This window comes from Biomphalaria glabrata, chromosome 16, assembly GCF_947242115.1.
Source record: "Biomphalaria glabrata chromosome 16, xgBioGlab47.1, whole genome shotgun sequence".
Lineage (NCBI taxonomy): Eukaryota > Metazoa > Mollusca > Gastropoda > Planorbidae > Biomphalaria > Biomphalaria glabrata.
In genome coordinates, this window is record NC_074726.1 from 3,818,143 (window position 1) to 3,835,821 (window position 17,679).

The 17,679-nt window shown below is 36.7% G+C and overlaps 1 protein-coding gene across 9 annotated transcripts; it reads left to right on the forward strand.

Moving 5' to 3' along the window:
* Positions 1-2,139: 2,139 nt before the first annotated feature.
* Positions 2,140-16,210, forward strand: LOC106053023 (uncharacterized). Of its 9 annotated transcripts, none has more exons than XM_056014313.1 (3): positions 2,142-2,268; positions 2,762-2,845; positions 10,899-16,210. In XM_056014313.1, exons 2-3 carry the CDS (start codon positions 2,774-2,776, stop codon positions 12,645-12,647), a joined length of 1,821 nt encoding a protein of 606 aa, XP_055870288.1. In that variant the 5' UTR covers positions 2,142-2,268; positions 2,762-2,773; the 3' UTR covers positions 12,648-16,210. The 9 variants fall into 9 exon arrangements, with proteins under 9 accessions (XP_055870289.1, XP_055870288.1, XP_055870291.1 ...); XM_056014316.1 differs by lacking the exon at positions 2,762-2,845 and adding an exon at positions 5,407-6,502 and having other exon boundaries at positions 2,145-2,268; XM_056014311.1 differs by lacking the exon at positions 2,762-2,845 and adding an exon at positions 10,137-10,264 and having other exon boundaries at positions 2,184-2,268.
* The last annotated feature ends 1,469 nt before the right edge of the window (positions 16,211-17,679 follow it).

A 17,679-nucleotide genomic window follows, 5' to 3' on the forward strand; every position in this document is an offset into this window, starting at 1 on the left:
CAAACACTTTCAACACAGTTTTCATATCATTGAATAAATACTGGTTTGAAATTGTGTCTTTGACTTCTAAATATTGCAAACAAAAATAATCTTCGTTTACTTTAAATTTGTAAGAATAACATGATGGCTGCCTGGTCGTGCGGTTTGCGCGCTGCACTGTCGTTCGGATTTATCGACGGTCGAGGGTTCAAACCCTGCCCGCTCCCATCCCCCGTCGTCCTGCGGGAGGTTTGGACTAGGAAGTAAACTATCTTCAACTCTGAAGGAACATCCGAAACATGTAAAACATTTTACAAACATTTTTTTTTTACAAACAAACATGTAGAGTTAATGTTGTTTCTTTAACCTCTTTATCGTAAGCGATAAGAATCAAAAGTTTCAATAATTTATATAGATATTTACAATTATTTATTTTAATATATTTACATTTTATATGAATACTTTGTGGGCACACCTGATTTCTGTAAGTGTTCGCGGACCGCATAAAACACTCCGCAGGGCCGCATGTGGCCCGCCTCCTTAATTTGCCCACCCCTGCCTTAACACCATCTGCCTGATAGATCGCAAGGTCTGAAGGGGAAATATATTTGTACTTTTAATTTAGTCGGCAGAAATCATTCCGATCTGACCTAGCTTTACATTGACATGGTGAAATGTCTACTTCAGAAGAACTTTTTGATCGATTTTGTTTAACGTCAATCGCGAAAAAAACAAAATGCGATATGTAGAAGATAAAACATTTAATAATTTCTTTTCTTGAGCATTTTTTTAATAATGTCGTTAATATGTAAAGAGTAAAATAAAAATGCAACCGATTCTTAATTTAAAAAAAAGCATATTGAACGCTACAATAACTACAAGCAGAAAGCTTACATTAATGGAAGAACTCCACATTTACTATTTACATTTCTCAATAATGCTGAAGTAATTTACTTTTTTTCGATATCAAAAAAAATAATATATTTTTTTTACAATTAATTGACATTTTTTTTTGTTTGATGTTTTTTTTTTTAGATAAAATAATTAATTTGTAAAGTTTTAACCTTGATCTGAGAATGGATGTTTGAGAAATAGCTTGTACAATTATTTAAAGGGAAAACACCTCATATATATATATGTATTTACTAAGTGATTAAATTTCGTTTTTGATATCAAATAAAATTGTTCAATAACAGTTATTAGCTCATGAGAAACAGGGGTTTTAAAGTGACTGCAATACAAACTGATACAAAAAAACAAAATACAAAATAATTGTTTCAAAATTGTCTAATTGGTTTATTATTTAAATTTTTTGTTATGATTTGTAAAGTCAAATAAATAATTGTGTCAACTTGACCGGTATTGGGCGTGGGAGAAATATTGTGTTCAACATTTTGTACCAGACAGAGTGAGTAGATACAAACGTTTTTAAAAAGATCACCACCTAGTAGCGAGTTTCTGAACGGAGCATGTGTCGGTAATGTTTTCCCCATTATAAACACTATATAGGGAATAGCTGTTTAAGAAAATGGTACAAAGTCTAAAAGAAAAAAAAAAGCTTTAAAACAAAGGGGGAAAAATTGGACCCCCCCCCCCAAAAAAAAAAAAAATGAAGCAACGGATTAATATGATTCTTAAGATTTCAAAAAAAAAATAATAATAAAAATAAAGAGAAGCGCGGTGGCTGAGCGGTAAAGCGCTTGGCTTCTGAACCGGGGCGCCTGGGTTCGAATCCTGGTGAACACTGGAATTTTTTAATTTCGGGATCTTTGGGCGCCTCTGAGTCCACCCAGCTCCAATGGGTATCTGACATTAGTTGGGGAAAATGTGCTGTCCACATGACACCCTCGTTAACCGTAGGCCACAGAATCGGATGACCTTTACATCATCTGCCCTATAGACCACAAGGTCTGAAAGGGGAACTAACTAAAGGGAGATAAAGAAACCTTGCACTCCTTACAGTTCCACTCCCACCCCCCTTCCCTATCAATAGAAATATCTTTAATTTTTTTTAAAGACATCCTTACTATTTCTATTGCATCTGCGCAGTATATTTTCTTTGACTAAGTCCACTTTCGCTTCCAAGAAAACACAGCTTTTGTCACTCGTAATAAGCTTTCTAAGAATGTACATCTTCCTGAGGAAATTGGCTGTGAGTGAACCAATACAAAAATAGCTCTCCAGAAGTAAGGACTATATAAAGACATCGCCTTTAGCTGTATGACCGACTGACCATTAACACTTCGCTTATATTGTAAAAGTTATAAAGTGCGTCTAAACTTCATACATGTAAGTATCATGATTAATACGATGATATAGAGTTTATCGACAATATAATATCTTATCTTATTAATTAAAGACGTTCCTTGAAATTAAATTTTTACGTCATATGCTTGTCCACGTGTTTGTAGTTATTTGTAGTTTGTAGATATTATATTGTCTGTTAGGTCATTGGATTTTCTGTCTGATTACGGCAACCCGCTCAATGTTTTCTGACATTATTGTTCAGAAAAAGCATTTCTACGCATTTGTCCTAGCATATAAAATAAAATATTTGCTTTTTTCTCTTTTTTTTTTTTTAGCGGCCTCCGAAAGGGGAATAGCCCCGTTTAGTTTTGTAGTGTCTGCATGTCGTCCGTCCGTCCCGTTTGCATCTTTAAAATTCAGAAAAGGATATATCATTTTTTTTAGATCTTTTTTAGATAGATAGATAGATAGATAGATAGATAGATTGATAGATTGATAGATAGATTGATTGATTGATTGATTGATTGATATATAGATAGCCAAAGCAATGGCCACCATGTCACGGTTGCAGAAAAGAGTCTATTGTAAAAGTTATAAAGTGCGTCTGAACTTCATACATGTAAGTGTCATGATTAATACGATGATATAGAGTTTATCGACAATATAATATCTTATCTTATTAATTAAAGACGTTCCTTGATTGATTGATTGATTGATTGATTGATTAATATAGATAGATAGATAGATAGATAGATAGATAGATAGATAGATAGATAGATAGATAGATAGATTGATTGATTGATTGATTGATTGATTGATTGATATATAGATAGCCAAAGCAATGGCCACCATGTCACGGTTGCAGAAAAGAGTCTGGGACAACATATTGCTGACTAACAGTACTAAAGCACTAGTCTACCGGAACTGTATGTTGAGCACCTTGCTGTACGGAAGTGAAACATGGTCAATCTACTCCTGGCAGGAAAAAAAGCTGAATGTCTTCCACCTCCGATGCCTAAGGCGGATCTTTAAAATAAGGTGGCAAGATAAGATAACCAATGAGGAAGTGCTACGAAGAGCGGGTGCCAGGACATCCGCTATGTTATCAGCAGCAGACGCCTTGGATGGCTTGGCCACGTTCATAGAATGCCAGTAGGTCGACTTCCACAGGGCATTCTGTATGGCGATCTAATAGAAGGCAGGAGAGCCGCTGGTCGCCCACTTTTACGTTACACGGATGTATGCAAACGCGACATGAAGCTCTTCAAAATCGACATTTGCAGCTGGGAAGAGGTGGCACTGGACAGATCCACATGGAGAGAGAGCATAAAGGAAGGGTCTCGGATTGCAGATGTCATACACAACAGAAGCAGAAAGAAGGGTGGAAATACAACGGCGCCTGGTGATTACATATGCCCAACCTGCGATCGTAGTTGTGTATCAAGGATTGGCCTTTTTAGTCACACAAGAAGTTGCAAAGGGAAAAGATCGTCTCTCGAGACGTAAAATGCCACAGAGATATTGATAGATAGATAGATTGGTATATATATAGATAGATTGGTATATATATACATATATATATATATATATATATATATATATATATATAGGCCTATATAGATAGATAGATAGATAGATAGATAGATAGATAGATAGATAGATAGATAGATAGATAGATAGATAGATAGATAGATAGATAGATAGATAGATATAGATTATAGATAGATATATATAGACATATATAGATAATTAGATATAGATATATAGGCCTATATAGATAGATAGATAGATAGATAGATAGATAGATAGATAGATAGATAGATAGATAGATAGAAAGATAATATTTGTAGATTAGGGGCGGACCGGGTGTTAAAATCGGCCATGGCATTACTATGCCCTCCTGCCCACAATTTCATTGCCATATGACGTGCATGTATTGTTACTTTTCCCTCCTAATAATTAAATCTTTGATAATCAGAACGCAAACCTAACGTTGTTTCAGATAAGCCTAATTCAGTGTATTGTATTTCTACATGTAGATAGACTTAAGAGTCTTGTTTTAGAGTGTGTGTCTGTGTTTCTATGGTGACGGTGGGAAGAGGTTAACGTGCAGTTGTGAATGATGCGACATAGGTGGCGTTGTCGTCCTTTGGTGTTTATTAGGGGAGACGACTCCAGAGACTGAGAAGTTGTGCTATTGTAGTGAGTTAGATTTTCTTGAGAAATATTATTATTAAAATCTACTATAGTTATTTTTTCTATTATATTATCATATAACGTCTATTTAGTTTCGTCCACAAAGGGAAGTCATTCAAGTTATTTGAAGCTTTATTAGTTAAGATATTTTACGCTTACTACAGTTTAGTTGTCTACCGGCACCTCGGTGCTACTAGACAACGACCGGTAATAACAAGGCAATAGATGAATCTTTATTATCCGTAAGGAAATTTGTCTTACAATTTGTGCATTACACCAAACAAAAAACATTATAACTATAAGAAACCAAAAGTGTACATTCACACCAGACTCACTCATAATTTACATTTGACAAAGTTTATACCAGATTGTTCTCATTTAAGGATTTGATTGCCAGGGGAACAAAAGAGTGTTTGTGTCTGTTTGTCTTTGCTATCGGTGTCTTGTATCTCTTTTGTGATGGTAAAATCACAAAGTCCTGACACAAAGGGGGATTCTTTATTTCGAGGATCTTGTTAGCTTTTTTATAGAAGAGCTCAATAAGTACAAACTATCGTAGAATCGCAAGTTAATTAGTTTGAATAGAATGTTTTATTACGCGATGTAGAAACGATTTGATACAATTAAAAGAGTGAAGCTTGATACTTGAAGGGAGCAACATGGAACTTCATGCAATACATTATTTTAATGAGAATAGAAAGGTGTCACCCGGTGCGGAATGCTCATTGTGTCATCACTACCCCGGATAACCCCCCCTCCCCCAGGAAAAAAAAAAACCCTTTAAAAACACACCATTATTTTATTTTTTGGTTTAATTTAGTGTTGATCCACAATACTGTAATTAATTAATTGATTTATTGTTATATCGTAAAATGGTTGTCGGTTTTTTTTTCTCCAGAATTCATTGTTTATGACATTTCATCAATAGCTATTAAAAAGATTAAAAATGTCAAATTATTGAACTGAATATGTTTTCTTTACTAGGGGTTATTAAAGAGGATAATACAGAAATGCGATGCGTTTCTTTGGATCTCATCAGCAAGGTCGAGAGAGGGACCATGACGCCTGGGGAACCCATGACCCCTTTATCTATGGTCCAGGAATGGGCCCCGAAGAGGAATCTCTGTTGATTTTGCAAAGCCACCAAAGCCAGTGACTCGTCTGGGCGCATCTAAAGAGGCAGATCATGTACTGAACAGATTTTCATCCTGCAAAACAGCTTCGAGCAAAGCCTAGACGTTTCCCTTTCATATCTTTCGATCTATAGGGAAGTTGATGACAAGGACACATTTTTCTAAGACCAACGGTTTAAAGAGCAGAGTGTCATGTGGCCAGCACAACGACCAACCGCCCTTACTTTCCCCAACTAAAGTCAGGTACCCGTTAGAGTTGGATGGACTCCTGGACGACTTAAGATTCCTGGAATACAAAATCCCAATCTTCACGGAGATTTGAACCCAGGACCCCAGGATCGGAAGCCAATCGCTTAACCACTCAGCCAACGCGCCCCTGGAATACAAAACAAGGCTGATGATTAGTTTTTTTTTATCTTAAAAAAACAACTTTTGACTGCGTCAATCAAGAAACGCTCTAGAAACTTGCAAGCGAGAAACAATTTGTGCAGTTATGGGTACATTTCTACAGCAAATCAGGCTGTCCTTTTAAAAACATCCGACAATTAAACGGAGCTTTTCAATACTAAAACGTGCGTGAATCGAGGGTGTATCTCATTCCCATTTCTGCTGTCTATCAACTATGCATAAAACAAAATAATCAGGCTGCTATTGGTATCCCAAGCATGAACTAAACCAACTGACAGACATCTTTTTTCGTAGACGTAACAGTATTTCTCGGTAATACAATCAACTATTTTTTTAAATTTATACAAGAGATGTCGGAGGGCCAGGATAGAGGCGCAATCAAATGTATGTATATTGGCTGCAACTCCATCCAGTACTGCTGTCAGCATTAGTCATACAGATCTCAAACACATAGAGAGTTCACCTATTTAGGCAGCGCTATCTCAAACAATGCAGTAGCACATCGTTACGTGTCGGATAGGGAAAGCAGAAAGCAAAAAGTAAGGCCTATAAAAAATACATAAATAAACAAACAATAATAATCTATATGTATAATTCTCTTCTTCCCTCAAAAGTTTAAACGAGTAGTAAGGAGTAAAGGAAAGATCACTCTCTTATTTCTGTGTTACGGTCGTAGCGCAGCATGGTGTGAATGAAAATGGTGCGAATTAGGCTATTGAATGGAAGTGGGATTCAAAAGGGGGAAGCCGGAAGGGATGGATAGGAAGAGAGTTGGAAAATAGGATGTTTACGTCATTTGTGATCATATTCAAGTAGTTTTAGATTAACACTGCGGTCGCATAGGTTACAGTGGCATAAGGCCGGCCCTGCAAAATAGCGGCGTATGCTACTCCGCCGGTCGACTAGTAGTAAATAATTAACAATAATAAATAATAATAAACAAATCTAGGAGTCTGGATACCTAGATCCACCTCCTCAATAAAATCATTGTCCCAGCGGCCACTTACACTCCGTGACGCGGAAAGTGGAAAAGAGGCTTAGCTTGCGTCAGCAGTGATGGTTAAGAAATAAGAGAATCAATAATACATCAAACACTGGACCATGATTTACAAATACAAAACCTAATAAAATACTGTGACAGACAAAATGATAAAGGCACGTCTTATTCCGTACCTTGGCAGCATCATAACAAATGATGGAGATGCTTACCATGATGTAACGTGCCGAATAGGAAAGGCAGGGAGCATTTTCCAAAGGCTGCAGCCTATTTGGACTAGCCAAGCCATTGGACTCGGAGACAAAAATACACCTTCTCAACACAATCGTCATTCCAACTGCTACATATGCATGTGAAACGTGGAAGTCATCTGTCAAAATTGAGAAAAGACTAAATATGGCTCAACAAAACTGGCTGAGACGGATTTTGGGAGTCAGTTACACAGACCGGATCTCAAACAAGGAAATCCTTTGCCGAACTGGGAGTAGAACACTTAGTGAGGTTGTGACACAGCGTCGCATGAGGTTTGCGGGACATGTTATACGACAAAATGAATTACGCACACCAAGAGTTGCGATAACATGGAAGCCAAAACGAGGAAAGCGCAAACAGGGACGTCCTCGTATTACCTGGCGACACACCTTCATGGAGGACCTCAGAACAGTGGACACCAGGTGGGAGGAGGCTTCAGACATTGCCAGTGACAGATCATTATGGAGACAGCTTGCCGCCCAATGCGCCGAACGTCGCGGGAGGATCTAAGTCTAAGTCTAAGTAAGTCTTATTCCGTACCCTGGACAAATTCGCGTATGCAATAGGCTTGTCTGGCTTGGATAAATTACTCAGAAGATGCTTGAGTGTCAAGAACTATTAAGAACAAAACCTATCACAATCATCATCATCATCAAAACTCCATTTGAGTGAGGGCTTGGGAGGCTCAAATCCTGTCTTACAAAAGCCTTGGACGGAAATCAGCAAGTCTGTGGCAGTCAAACAGAATACGAGACACGGTTTTCTTTTCTTCCCCGCAGCGGGGTACCGTGAATCCACATTTGGTCATAATGGCTGCCTGGACGTGCGATTTGCGCGCTGGACTGTCGTTCGGAGTTTATCGACGGTCGAGGGTTCAAACCCTGCCCACTCCCTTCCCCCGCCGTCCTGCGGGAGGTTTGGACTAGGAAGTAAACTATCTTAAACTCTGAAGGAACATCCGAAACATGTAAAACATTTTACAAAACAAACAAACATAACTGTAAGACATATGACAATATCACAATAACAAGCGAAGAACAAAAATTGAACGAAGTTGAATACCTAAAGACCACAGTCGAGTCTCTGTCCGTAATAAGATTTTATCACCTTGAAATCCTAACACCAACTGACTAATATTAACATCAACAAGGTAAACCCCATTATCCTTGACAACACTAAATGTCGCGTACAAAGTCTGTCAACTGTGATGTGTCTTTATACTAAGACGTTCCACTGCTCCTTCTTACATAGTGTCGATAGAACATGGAATGGGTGGACTGAATCTGCATAGAAAATTAGACTCTGATAAGTCGTAGAAGTCACTGATTAACATGCATGACTCTACTGACACATGAGAATGTTTAGGACATAATTATCTTCTCTTTGGAAGCAACTTCAGTAATTTATAAAATAAGATAAGGAAAGTGGTGACCGAAGATAAAACGTTTGCCAAAGTCAATATTAAATTTGCTAGGACAAATGCACTTTCTTCCCTAACGCTATGAGAGCATGGAATGGGTTGCCTGAGCTAGCCAGGAAAACCAGTGACTTGGCGGAATTTAGGTCATTGGTTAATATGCATGACTAAACGCATGACGCGTAGGACGTAATTATCTTCTTTTTTTTGAAGTAACGTCTGTATCATATAAGATAAGATAAGATTCCTTTATTTTCTCAGTTATAACAGTTTCGTGATCATATGTTCATTCGAGTCATTTGAACACGCACAGGAAGAAAGGGCCCTGAATCTTCGCGGATATGAGTTTGTGTTTCAGCATCACCTAACGTGCCTTGTTCTCTATGGTAAATAGTGTTGGGAATGTCCCATGGTGAACATAGTCTTTATGAGGTTTATCAAGGTTCTTGATTCAGTTGAACCAAACTGACGAGGGTATCCTTAAGTTTACTGCATCTCTTATCAGAGGATTCCAGGCATTACTTTTATCTATCCATTAGTGTATTTCTCCTCCACATCTTTCTCTGCGAAAAAATTGTAATTATTGAAAGATTTTTTAGCGGGGAAATCCTGAGATTTCTAAAGAAACTAAAAAAGAATATCCCAGATCATTTTTACGTCACAACTGTGCAAATTCTGATAACATATGGAATAACTTGTTGGCAATGCAACGCTTCATCTAAACCGACGCTTAGAAAACATAATAAAACAGGGCATCGAAAGTCACACGCACAACACTACCATAATTAAATGAACTTTTTGAACAAAAATGTCTTGGAAAAATAGGAAAAATCTTGGATGACAACAGCCACCCGCTCCATCATAACTACGTCAAGTCGTCGCGAAGTGGGCGACTTCTATCAATTAAGACATGAACACAGCTGTACAAAAACTCGTTCGTTCCTTATTCGGTCAGACTATTTCAACGCCACTCGAAACATGAAAAGACCAAGATGCCTGTGTTTAGTCGCTGAAAAAACTCTGTATGTTGTGTCTGTTCTATTTAAGTGTATGTTTCTGGTGTGTTGTCTTTATATGAGAAAAAAGTTCTTATAATCACATCAAATGTCCATAAGGATCAATAAAGCAGTCTTAGTCTTAGTTTTAGGCTTAGATCTTGCTATGAAAAAAAAAAGTAAAGTTCCTCTTTCAGACTCTACGATAATGAAAAGCTCGTGTTACTGTGGCCCATGGTTAACGAACAGGACGTCATGTGGAGTTTCTGCTTGCTTGATGTTTTCTTTTGTGCACCATAAGGGTTTGTGAGTTTGTTCCTAAGGACGCGCAATGTTGATGTTATTGCTCGCATTTGTTTTTGCTGGGTAGCAGTCTCTCTGTGATGTTTTCTTCCCCCAGTGATGGGTAAGTTTGTTTATTTTACTTTATTCTTCGTGGTGTAGCTCTAAATTCGTTGGTCCTATGATCTTGTGAATGGCGATCTCAAGGAATGTGTATTTTTCTTGTTTAGGGACGCAGGCTTGGGACTCTGCTGGAGTCGAACCTTGATTTTTAGGCTTTGTTATGGTATTTGACTATCGTCCATGGCGTTGGGGTTGGGTGTTACGAGCCCTGATTGACTGTGGCACTGAGATTAAGGTGTGCTATAGTTTTTTTTTTAAATAAAATGTTTAACTTGAAGTTGCCTTTGTAAATATAATATTTATTCGTCATTTATGCCTCATCATATCATGACTCCATTAAACCTTTGCTTTGTTATATACAATCTCGTTATTGACTAGTATACGTTACTATTTGTAGTATTCGTTCTTTTGCTAAACTGTTAGGGGGTATCCAGGCTAGCCTGGGATTCGTTTTCTCGTTTAAGAGCTGTATAGAATGGCTCAGACCTGGGTGGACTTCGAGACGCTCTATAGATCCCGAATGTAAAAATCCCAGTCTACATCAGGATTCGCACCAGGGACACCCAGGTTTGAAAGTCAAGCGCTTTACCGTTTAGCCTCCCCAAGTATTACACAGTATACGTTTTTCTATGAAAGGTAAAAATGCCAATTCCATGTACGTTACTTATTGTCAGTGAAAATAATCCGTTCTTCTAATGCACCTCGGGCCCATTCAGTCACCGGCCCATCGGTCATTTGCCCGGTTGTCAATATAGCCATTTCGTCCCTGTATGTATATATATATATATATATATATATATATATATATATATATATAATTTTAAAACAATGTCTTCACTATCTTTACATATATTTTTGTTTTTATCCAGGAACTTATAATGTTGCTTTTAAATGTATGTGTCAGTCTGACACTGATAGGACTAGCCAATGCCCTTTGCGCAGAAACATCCTGGTGGCACAGCTTTGATTCCGCTGGTCAGTCTAAATGCGATGAGGCTAACTACTACATAAAAGGTCTAAAAAGAAATGACCTCCTCAACGATGACCAAATCTTTCTTTTGGAAGGAGTACTGTGCTGCAGCGCACCGTCTCAGTGGTCAAACAGTGAACTTCAAGTTGTCTACGCTGACTGGACACGTAAGTGGGATCGGTCAGAAGAATGGGCTTATTGCCCACAGGGATTCTTTCTTCAGGGTATGCAGCGTTCCACGACAGGATGGCCCTGGTATGCAGGCTACTTACAGAACATTGAAAATGGAAGGTGTGCTAAACCAGCCAATCATCCTTTCTACTATGGTCATTGTTATGTTGAGATCATTGAGTTTAATTCGAATGGTATGTTTTCTTGCCAAGATGATTACTATATCACTGGCCTTTACAAAAGCGACTGCGGCTACTTACATTGTATAGATAAACTGTATTGTTGTAAAATGGCAGCTGGGCCGGAAGTAATAGATAATGCAGACAAAGTAAAAACGAAGATTATGGAAACTACTTTGTTCAACTTGGCTAACCTGGCGGACAAATTGGGCTACGGCTGGTGCTATGGTACCAAAGGCGTCAACGTAGGAGAAGATTTTTACAGAAGCGGAGACTCCTGGATTGCTGACAGGAGGCTATTTTGGCCAAACAGATGGTGTGATGGTTACATGTGTAATGAACGACTGGCCATTGATTACACGGGCTGGACACTAGCCGTGAAGGAAATTATATACGGAGAAAGTGTTATTGATGAATTGCAACCCGAAACTGTACACACCGGTGTACGGTATAATCATCTGAATGAAAGCTCTTCCGCGACATTTGAATATTCAAGAGACGTTACGGAAACAGTTGAACATTCAACCGCCAGCAGCTGGAGCATCAGCGTCGGAATGTCATTTTCACTGGAATTTCAGATAAATAAATTAACCCAAGCATCGGGGACCTTTAGAACAGCTTTTGAATACTCGAGATCGTCAACAAACACAAATAGCCAAATGAGGACAGACACACTCAGGACATCTTCTACCCAAACCATTCCTCCACGTTCAGCTGCGAGGTATTCAGTCATGGTTGGTAAGACCAGGACAACTATCCCATATACGGCTGTCATCATTGCAAAGTTCAATGTAAGGTTTAGAGGATTCCTCAGATGGGGAGGAGGATTTAGTGGCTCGACGAAAAATTATCATTACCAGCATAAAGGAAGCGGAGACAGGCCGAGCGTGCCTTACACTTTTGGAGATCAGTCCCAGCCATTCTACACAGCTCTTAAACGAGAAAGCGAATCCCAGGCTAGGCCTTGGTTGTGGAATGAGATGACAAATAGGTACCCTTCTGTACGTCACGAGATTAGCAGGCTTACGGACGAGAGCCAGTATCAATTCACTCTGAATGGGAAACTGGAACATGTCGCTGGGACCAAGATTGATGTGATCTGGGAGAACGCGAGATTGAATCGCCGGTCTGTTCCTGACGAAAGCGAACCCAGCACGCCCTACTTTGATAACAGCACTTTCTTTGCTAAAGTTGGCCCAAATGACAAGCCAGTAGATGTCAAGTACCCTGAGGTCGTTTTAGTCAATGCAGAGCCATTTATACCAGAGACTTTTCCAGTGAAACCTGAGTCTAATTAGCTTAACGTATGGGCGTTGGCCTCTTGATTTCTTTTCAGTCTGATTTCCACTCTTTCTCTCCGTACTTATTTTTCCACGTTTTGAAGGAATTCTTCATTTGCTCATTACTATTTCACTTCCCTGTTATGATTGAGCTTCAAATGTTTTGTTGTTTGTTATCAGAAAATGTTGTATTTGGTAAAGAATGAAAGGAAAATGCAAGCTCTTTTTATATAATTCGAAGTCAAGTTTAAAAAGTTAAACATTAATTTAATTTAATGAGGTCAAAATCAACGATGGTATCGTCGATTAGGAAAGAAAGAGTTAAAGTTTTGTTTTTGTATTTTCTCCCAACTTAAACTAATGTTGTGATTTATAAACATCTAATAAGTAAATAGTAAATGCAACATTGGTGATTTTAATAACAAATGCACTAAACATGCTACTTAAAGATATTACGCTTTTAATTAATTAAATCTGTTACATTTCCTTCATTTCTTTATTGGTATAATTCTATGCATTTGAATTAAAATTCATTTACCTATTAAAAAAAAATAAAAAAAATGAAAGAAAAAAATATATTTTTAAAAATATTTCTAACGGTATATGAGCATTAATAGCATGCTTAAAGTAAAATATGTGGATGCTTAAAGTAAAATATGTGGATGCTTAAAGTAAAATATGTGGATGCTTAAAGTAAAATATGTGGATGCTTCAAGTAAAATATGTGGATGCTTCAAGTAAAATATGTGGATGCTTCAAGTAAAATATGTGGATGCTTAAAGTAAAATATGTGGATGCTTCAAATAAAATATGTGGATGCTTCAAGTAAAATATGTGGATGCTTCAAGTAAAATATGTGGATGATTAAAGTAAAATATGTGGATGCTTAAAGTAAAATATGTGGATGCTTAAAGTAAAATATGTGGATGCTTAAAGTAAAATATGTGGATGCTTCAAGTAAAATATGTGGATGCTTCAAGTAAAATATGTGGATGCTTCAAGTAAAATATGTGGATGCTTCAAGTAAAATATGTGGATGCTTCAAGTAAAATATGTGGATGCTTCAAGTAAAATATGTGGATGCTTCAAGTAAAATATGTGGATGATTAAAGTAAAATATGTGGATGCTTAAAGTAAAATATGTGGATGCTTAAAGTAAAACATGTGGATGCTTAAAGTAAAATATGTGGATGCTTAAAGTAAAATATGTGGATGCTTAAAGTAAAACATGTGGATGCTTAAAGTAAAACATGTGGATGCTTAAAGTAAAAAATGTGGATGCTTAAAGTAAAACATGTGGATGCTTAAAGTAAACATGTGGATGCTTAAAGTAAAACATGTGGATGCTTAAAGTAAAACATGTGGATGCTTAAAGTAAAACATGTTGATGCTTAAAGTAAAATATGTGGATGCTTAAAGTAAAACATGTGGATGCTTAAAGTAAAATATGTGGATGCTTAAAGTAAAATATGTGGATGCTTAAAGTAAAACATGTGGATGCTTAAAGTAAAACATGTGGATGCTTAAAGTAAAATATGTGGATGTTTAAAGTAAAATATGTGGATGCTTAAAGTAAAACATGAGGATGCTTAAAGTAAAATATGTGGATGCTTAAAGTAAAATATGTGGATGCTTAAAGTAAAACTTGTGGATGCTTAAAGTAAAATAGGGTATCTAAAAAAAAAGAAAGTTTTTTTTTTTTGTGTCAAAACTATTTTAATGTTTTAATTTCTATGTTACGCCTTGTAAAATTGTGTATTCAAGATTATTGTATCGAAATATAATCATTTTTAGCCTTAATATACGAGTGAAGCGCATGTGTCAACGACAATGGTGTTTTTACAAGAGATTGAATTTGGGTTATTACAGACGCCCAACCTGTGACCGCACCTGTGTATCTAAGATAGGCCTTTTTTAGTCACACAAGAAGTTGCAAAGGGAAAAGATCTTCTCTTGAGACGAACAATGCCACACAGAGAGAATGGACCTCCTTCACCAGTCGTAAATGAACACATTTGGCCACGTCATAATATTGATAAAACAATTTTAAAAATATGTATCACGTGACAGCCACTATGGATTATATAATTTGTATAGAAGATATATAGAATCACGTGACTAAATTTTTTTTTTTTACGATTGGTGAATGAGGTCAACTGGGTTGATATCTAAATGACTTTGTGTAGGAGTAAACTGTTTTATTAGACTGCTTTTAAAACAATCAAGCTTAATTTTTTCTAGAATTATACATCAAACACTGAACCATTACCTTCATACACAAAGATAAAGGCATTTATCTCGTTCCATATGCTAGGACACATTTTGTGCAAATGCTCCTTCTTTTATTATTAGCGTGGGAAGCGTGGTCGAGAGGCCAAGTGCGCTTGGCTTGGCTACCTAGAAGGGGGCTCGAGGTTCGACACCCGACTCGGGCAGAGTTGTGTTTACTGAGCGCCTAAAGGCAGCACGGAAAACCAACTCCTAGTTACCCCCTCCACCCCACTGGTCCACAAATGAGATTGGACCAACAGCGTTCTGAGCATGCTATAAGCATGAAAGTAGCGCTGTATAAAAGCTTTAATAATAATAATAATAATAAAATATTAGAGCATGGAATGGGTTCCCTGAGCCAGCCAAGAAAACCTATGACTTGAAAGAATTTATGTCATTGGTTAACAAGCATAAATTGTTGCAGGACGTAATCGTTTTCTTTTTTCATGTAACGTCTGTATTTTATAAGATAAGATAAGATTTCAAACAGCCGACTTGTAAGTAACTAAGGAAAACAAAACTTTTTGAGAAATCTGTCGAATTACTTCCAGAGTGAAATCAAACAAAGCCAATTGTATGTCCTTAAGATTCTTCTTTTGTAATGGAGTTCAATCATAGACATATATAAATATAGACTGGCCGAAGGAAGTTACTTCATGTAACTTGAAAACATGTACATCTATTGTATTCGGATTTCCGAATTATGAAAAATTGCATGATCTTCATTCTTAGAGATTAAACAAAACTACACTGCCTCCTTATTTACAATATATATATATATATAGGTGTGTGGCTGAAATAGATATGAATACTTAACTTTTATACTGCTCATAAATGCTGTATAATAAAGTACACAAAATTGCAAGTCACAAATTTTCGTTTCATAAAACTCTTTAATCGGCCAGTCTATATTTATTTATGACTATGAGATCAGTTTATTATAACTTTTTTTAAAAATCTCACTTTTATAGTCTTGTATATTTATAGTCACGTGTGCTCTTAGAACTTTTATAAAACAGAAGCACTTTTTTTTTCTCTAATAAACAATCGGTGGTATCGCAGACGTACTGTAAGGCCCAAATGCCTAGAAATGAATTGCTTTTTTTTTCTATTTAACTTGTGTGTAATTTAAAATTTAGAAATGAGGTCATTTAGTAATTAAATAGCCAATTTATTTCGAAAAAAAAAATATTTTGAAAAGATGTTTGAATTTTTTTTTTTTTTTATTTATTAGTATTATTTTTTTTTAGGTTGTTATTCTTGAAAACTAGGCAAAAAACATGTTAACAAACGAATTAAATTGGATGCAGCCTTTTCTCTTGTAGTTTATTCTATATAAAAATACACCAACATATAACTTATCATTTTTTGTTCTACTATAATAACTATGGTTATGTTTGCCTTGGAGGTGGCAAAATATGTAGGTCACACTTGGGGCTGCGCAGCCATGGGAAATACTGCACTCCTCACTACTCTTCGGATTCGAAGACAAGCCTTATTATTATTATTATTACTATTATTATTATTATAAGTCAACAAGTCAATGTTAAGTCCATAGACACTAGTTTAATATCGTATCTTGGCTTTATTGAATGTGTATTCGTATAATAACTATATCCATTCGTATACATTATCTAATTTTAAACACATAGACATACAAGAAAAGAATAAAAATACTTTTAAAAAAAGATAATACCTTTATTATACAACTTAAAATAAAATAAAATAAAAATTAAAATAAAAAAAAAACTAAATTAATAAAAGAATCTTTTCTTTATGCCGGGGATCAAACCCTATATCAGCACAGTCAGCCCAACGACGTTAGCCACTGAGCCAAAGCTACAATTGTGTAAATGTTTAATTATGTATGTCTACTTTTATTATAAAGAACTAGATCTAGATCGACCTAAAATGCTTAATTAGAACTCTTTAAGATTTTGAATCTAAATGCCTGTGTATGCTACCCTGCCTCATAGTGGCGCCCGGGTGGAAACGATCGTAGGAGGAAACGATTAGGCTAAAGGGTAGCAAAACAAGACTCCCGTGGGGGTGCCTAAAGGGGGTGCGAGAGCATCCTCATTGCACTGCGAGGAGTTGTTAAAAAAAGCTCCCACAACCTTGCCACAATCCAGGCGCTGTTCCTCAAGGGGCCGTTACATAAATGCCGTGTCCCGCACGGTTAGAAAAGGAAAATGGCGGGGGTCTTAGTGTACGCGGCCTCTTGCCGTGAGTCTGACCCACCCGCCAGACAGAACAGTGTACAGGCCGGTGAAAGGGAGCTCTTGTTCACTTTTGCTGGCCTAGAGTTCCAAGAGCCGAAGGCTCAACTCTACCTGACAGTTTTAAGAATCTAGATGTAATCTGATACGATTTACCTAAAGCTATAAGCAAGATAAACGCTTAAGAACATGGACAGGGCAGATTAAACTGTTTAAGAGACGCTATAAATACTTGGAACAAGACTAAGATTTCTAGACAGTAACAATTTATTTTGTATTGCCACAAAACACAAATGATACAAAAGCAGCTAGAGTACTAATAACAATATACAAATTAATCTAATTACTGAAGAAATAATAAAAATAGTAAAAATAATAAGGGATATTGACTACTGACCCCGCAGACACATTCAAAACCCTAAGCATTCTTAAGGCCCTTAAAGGTATCTGTGAGATCATTTTTATTATCCCCTCGGTAGATATAACAATGGGGTATATTGTTGTTTTGGATAATTTCTATAAACGCTTTATCTCCAAGCCTAGGTTCCCATATTTTCTTT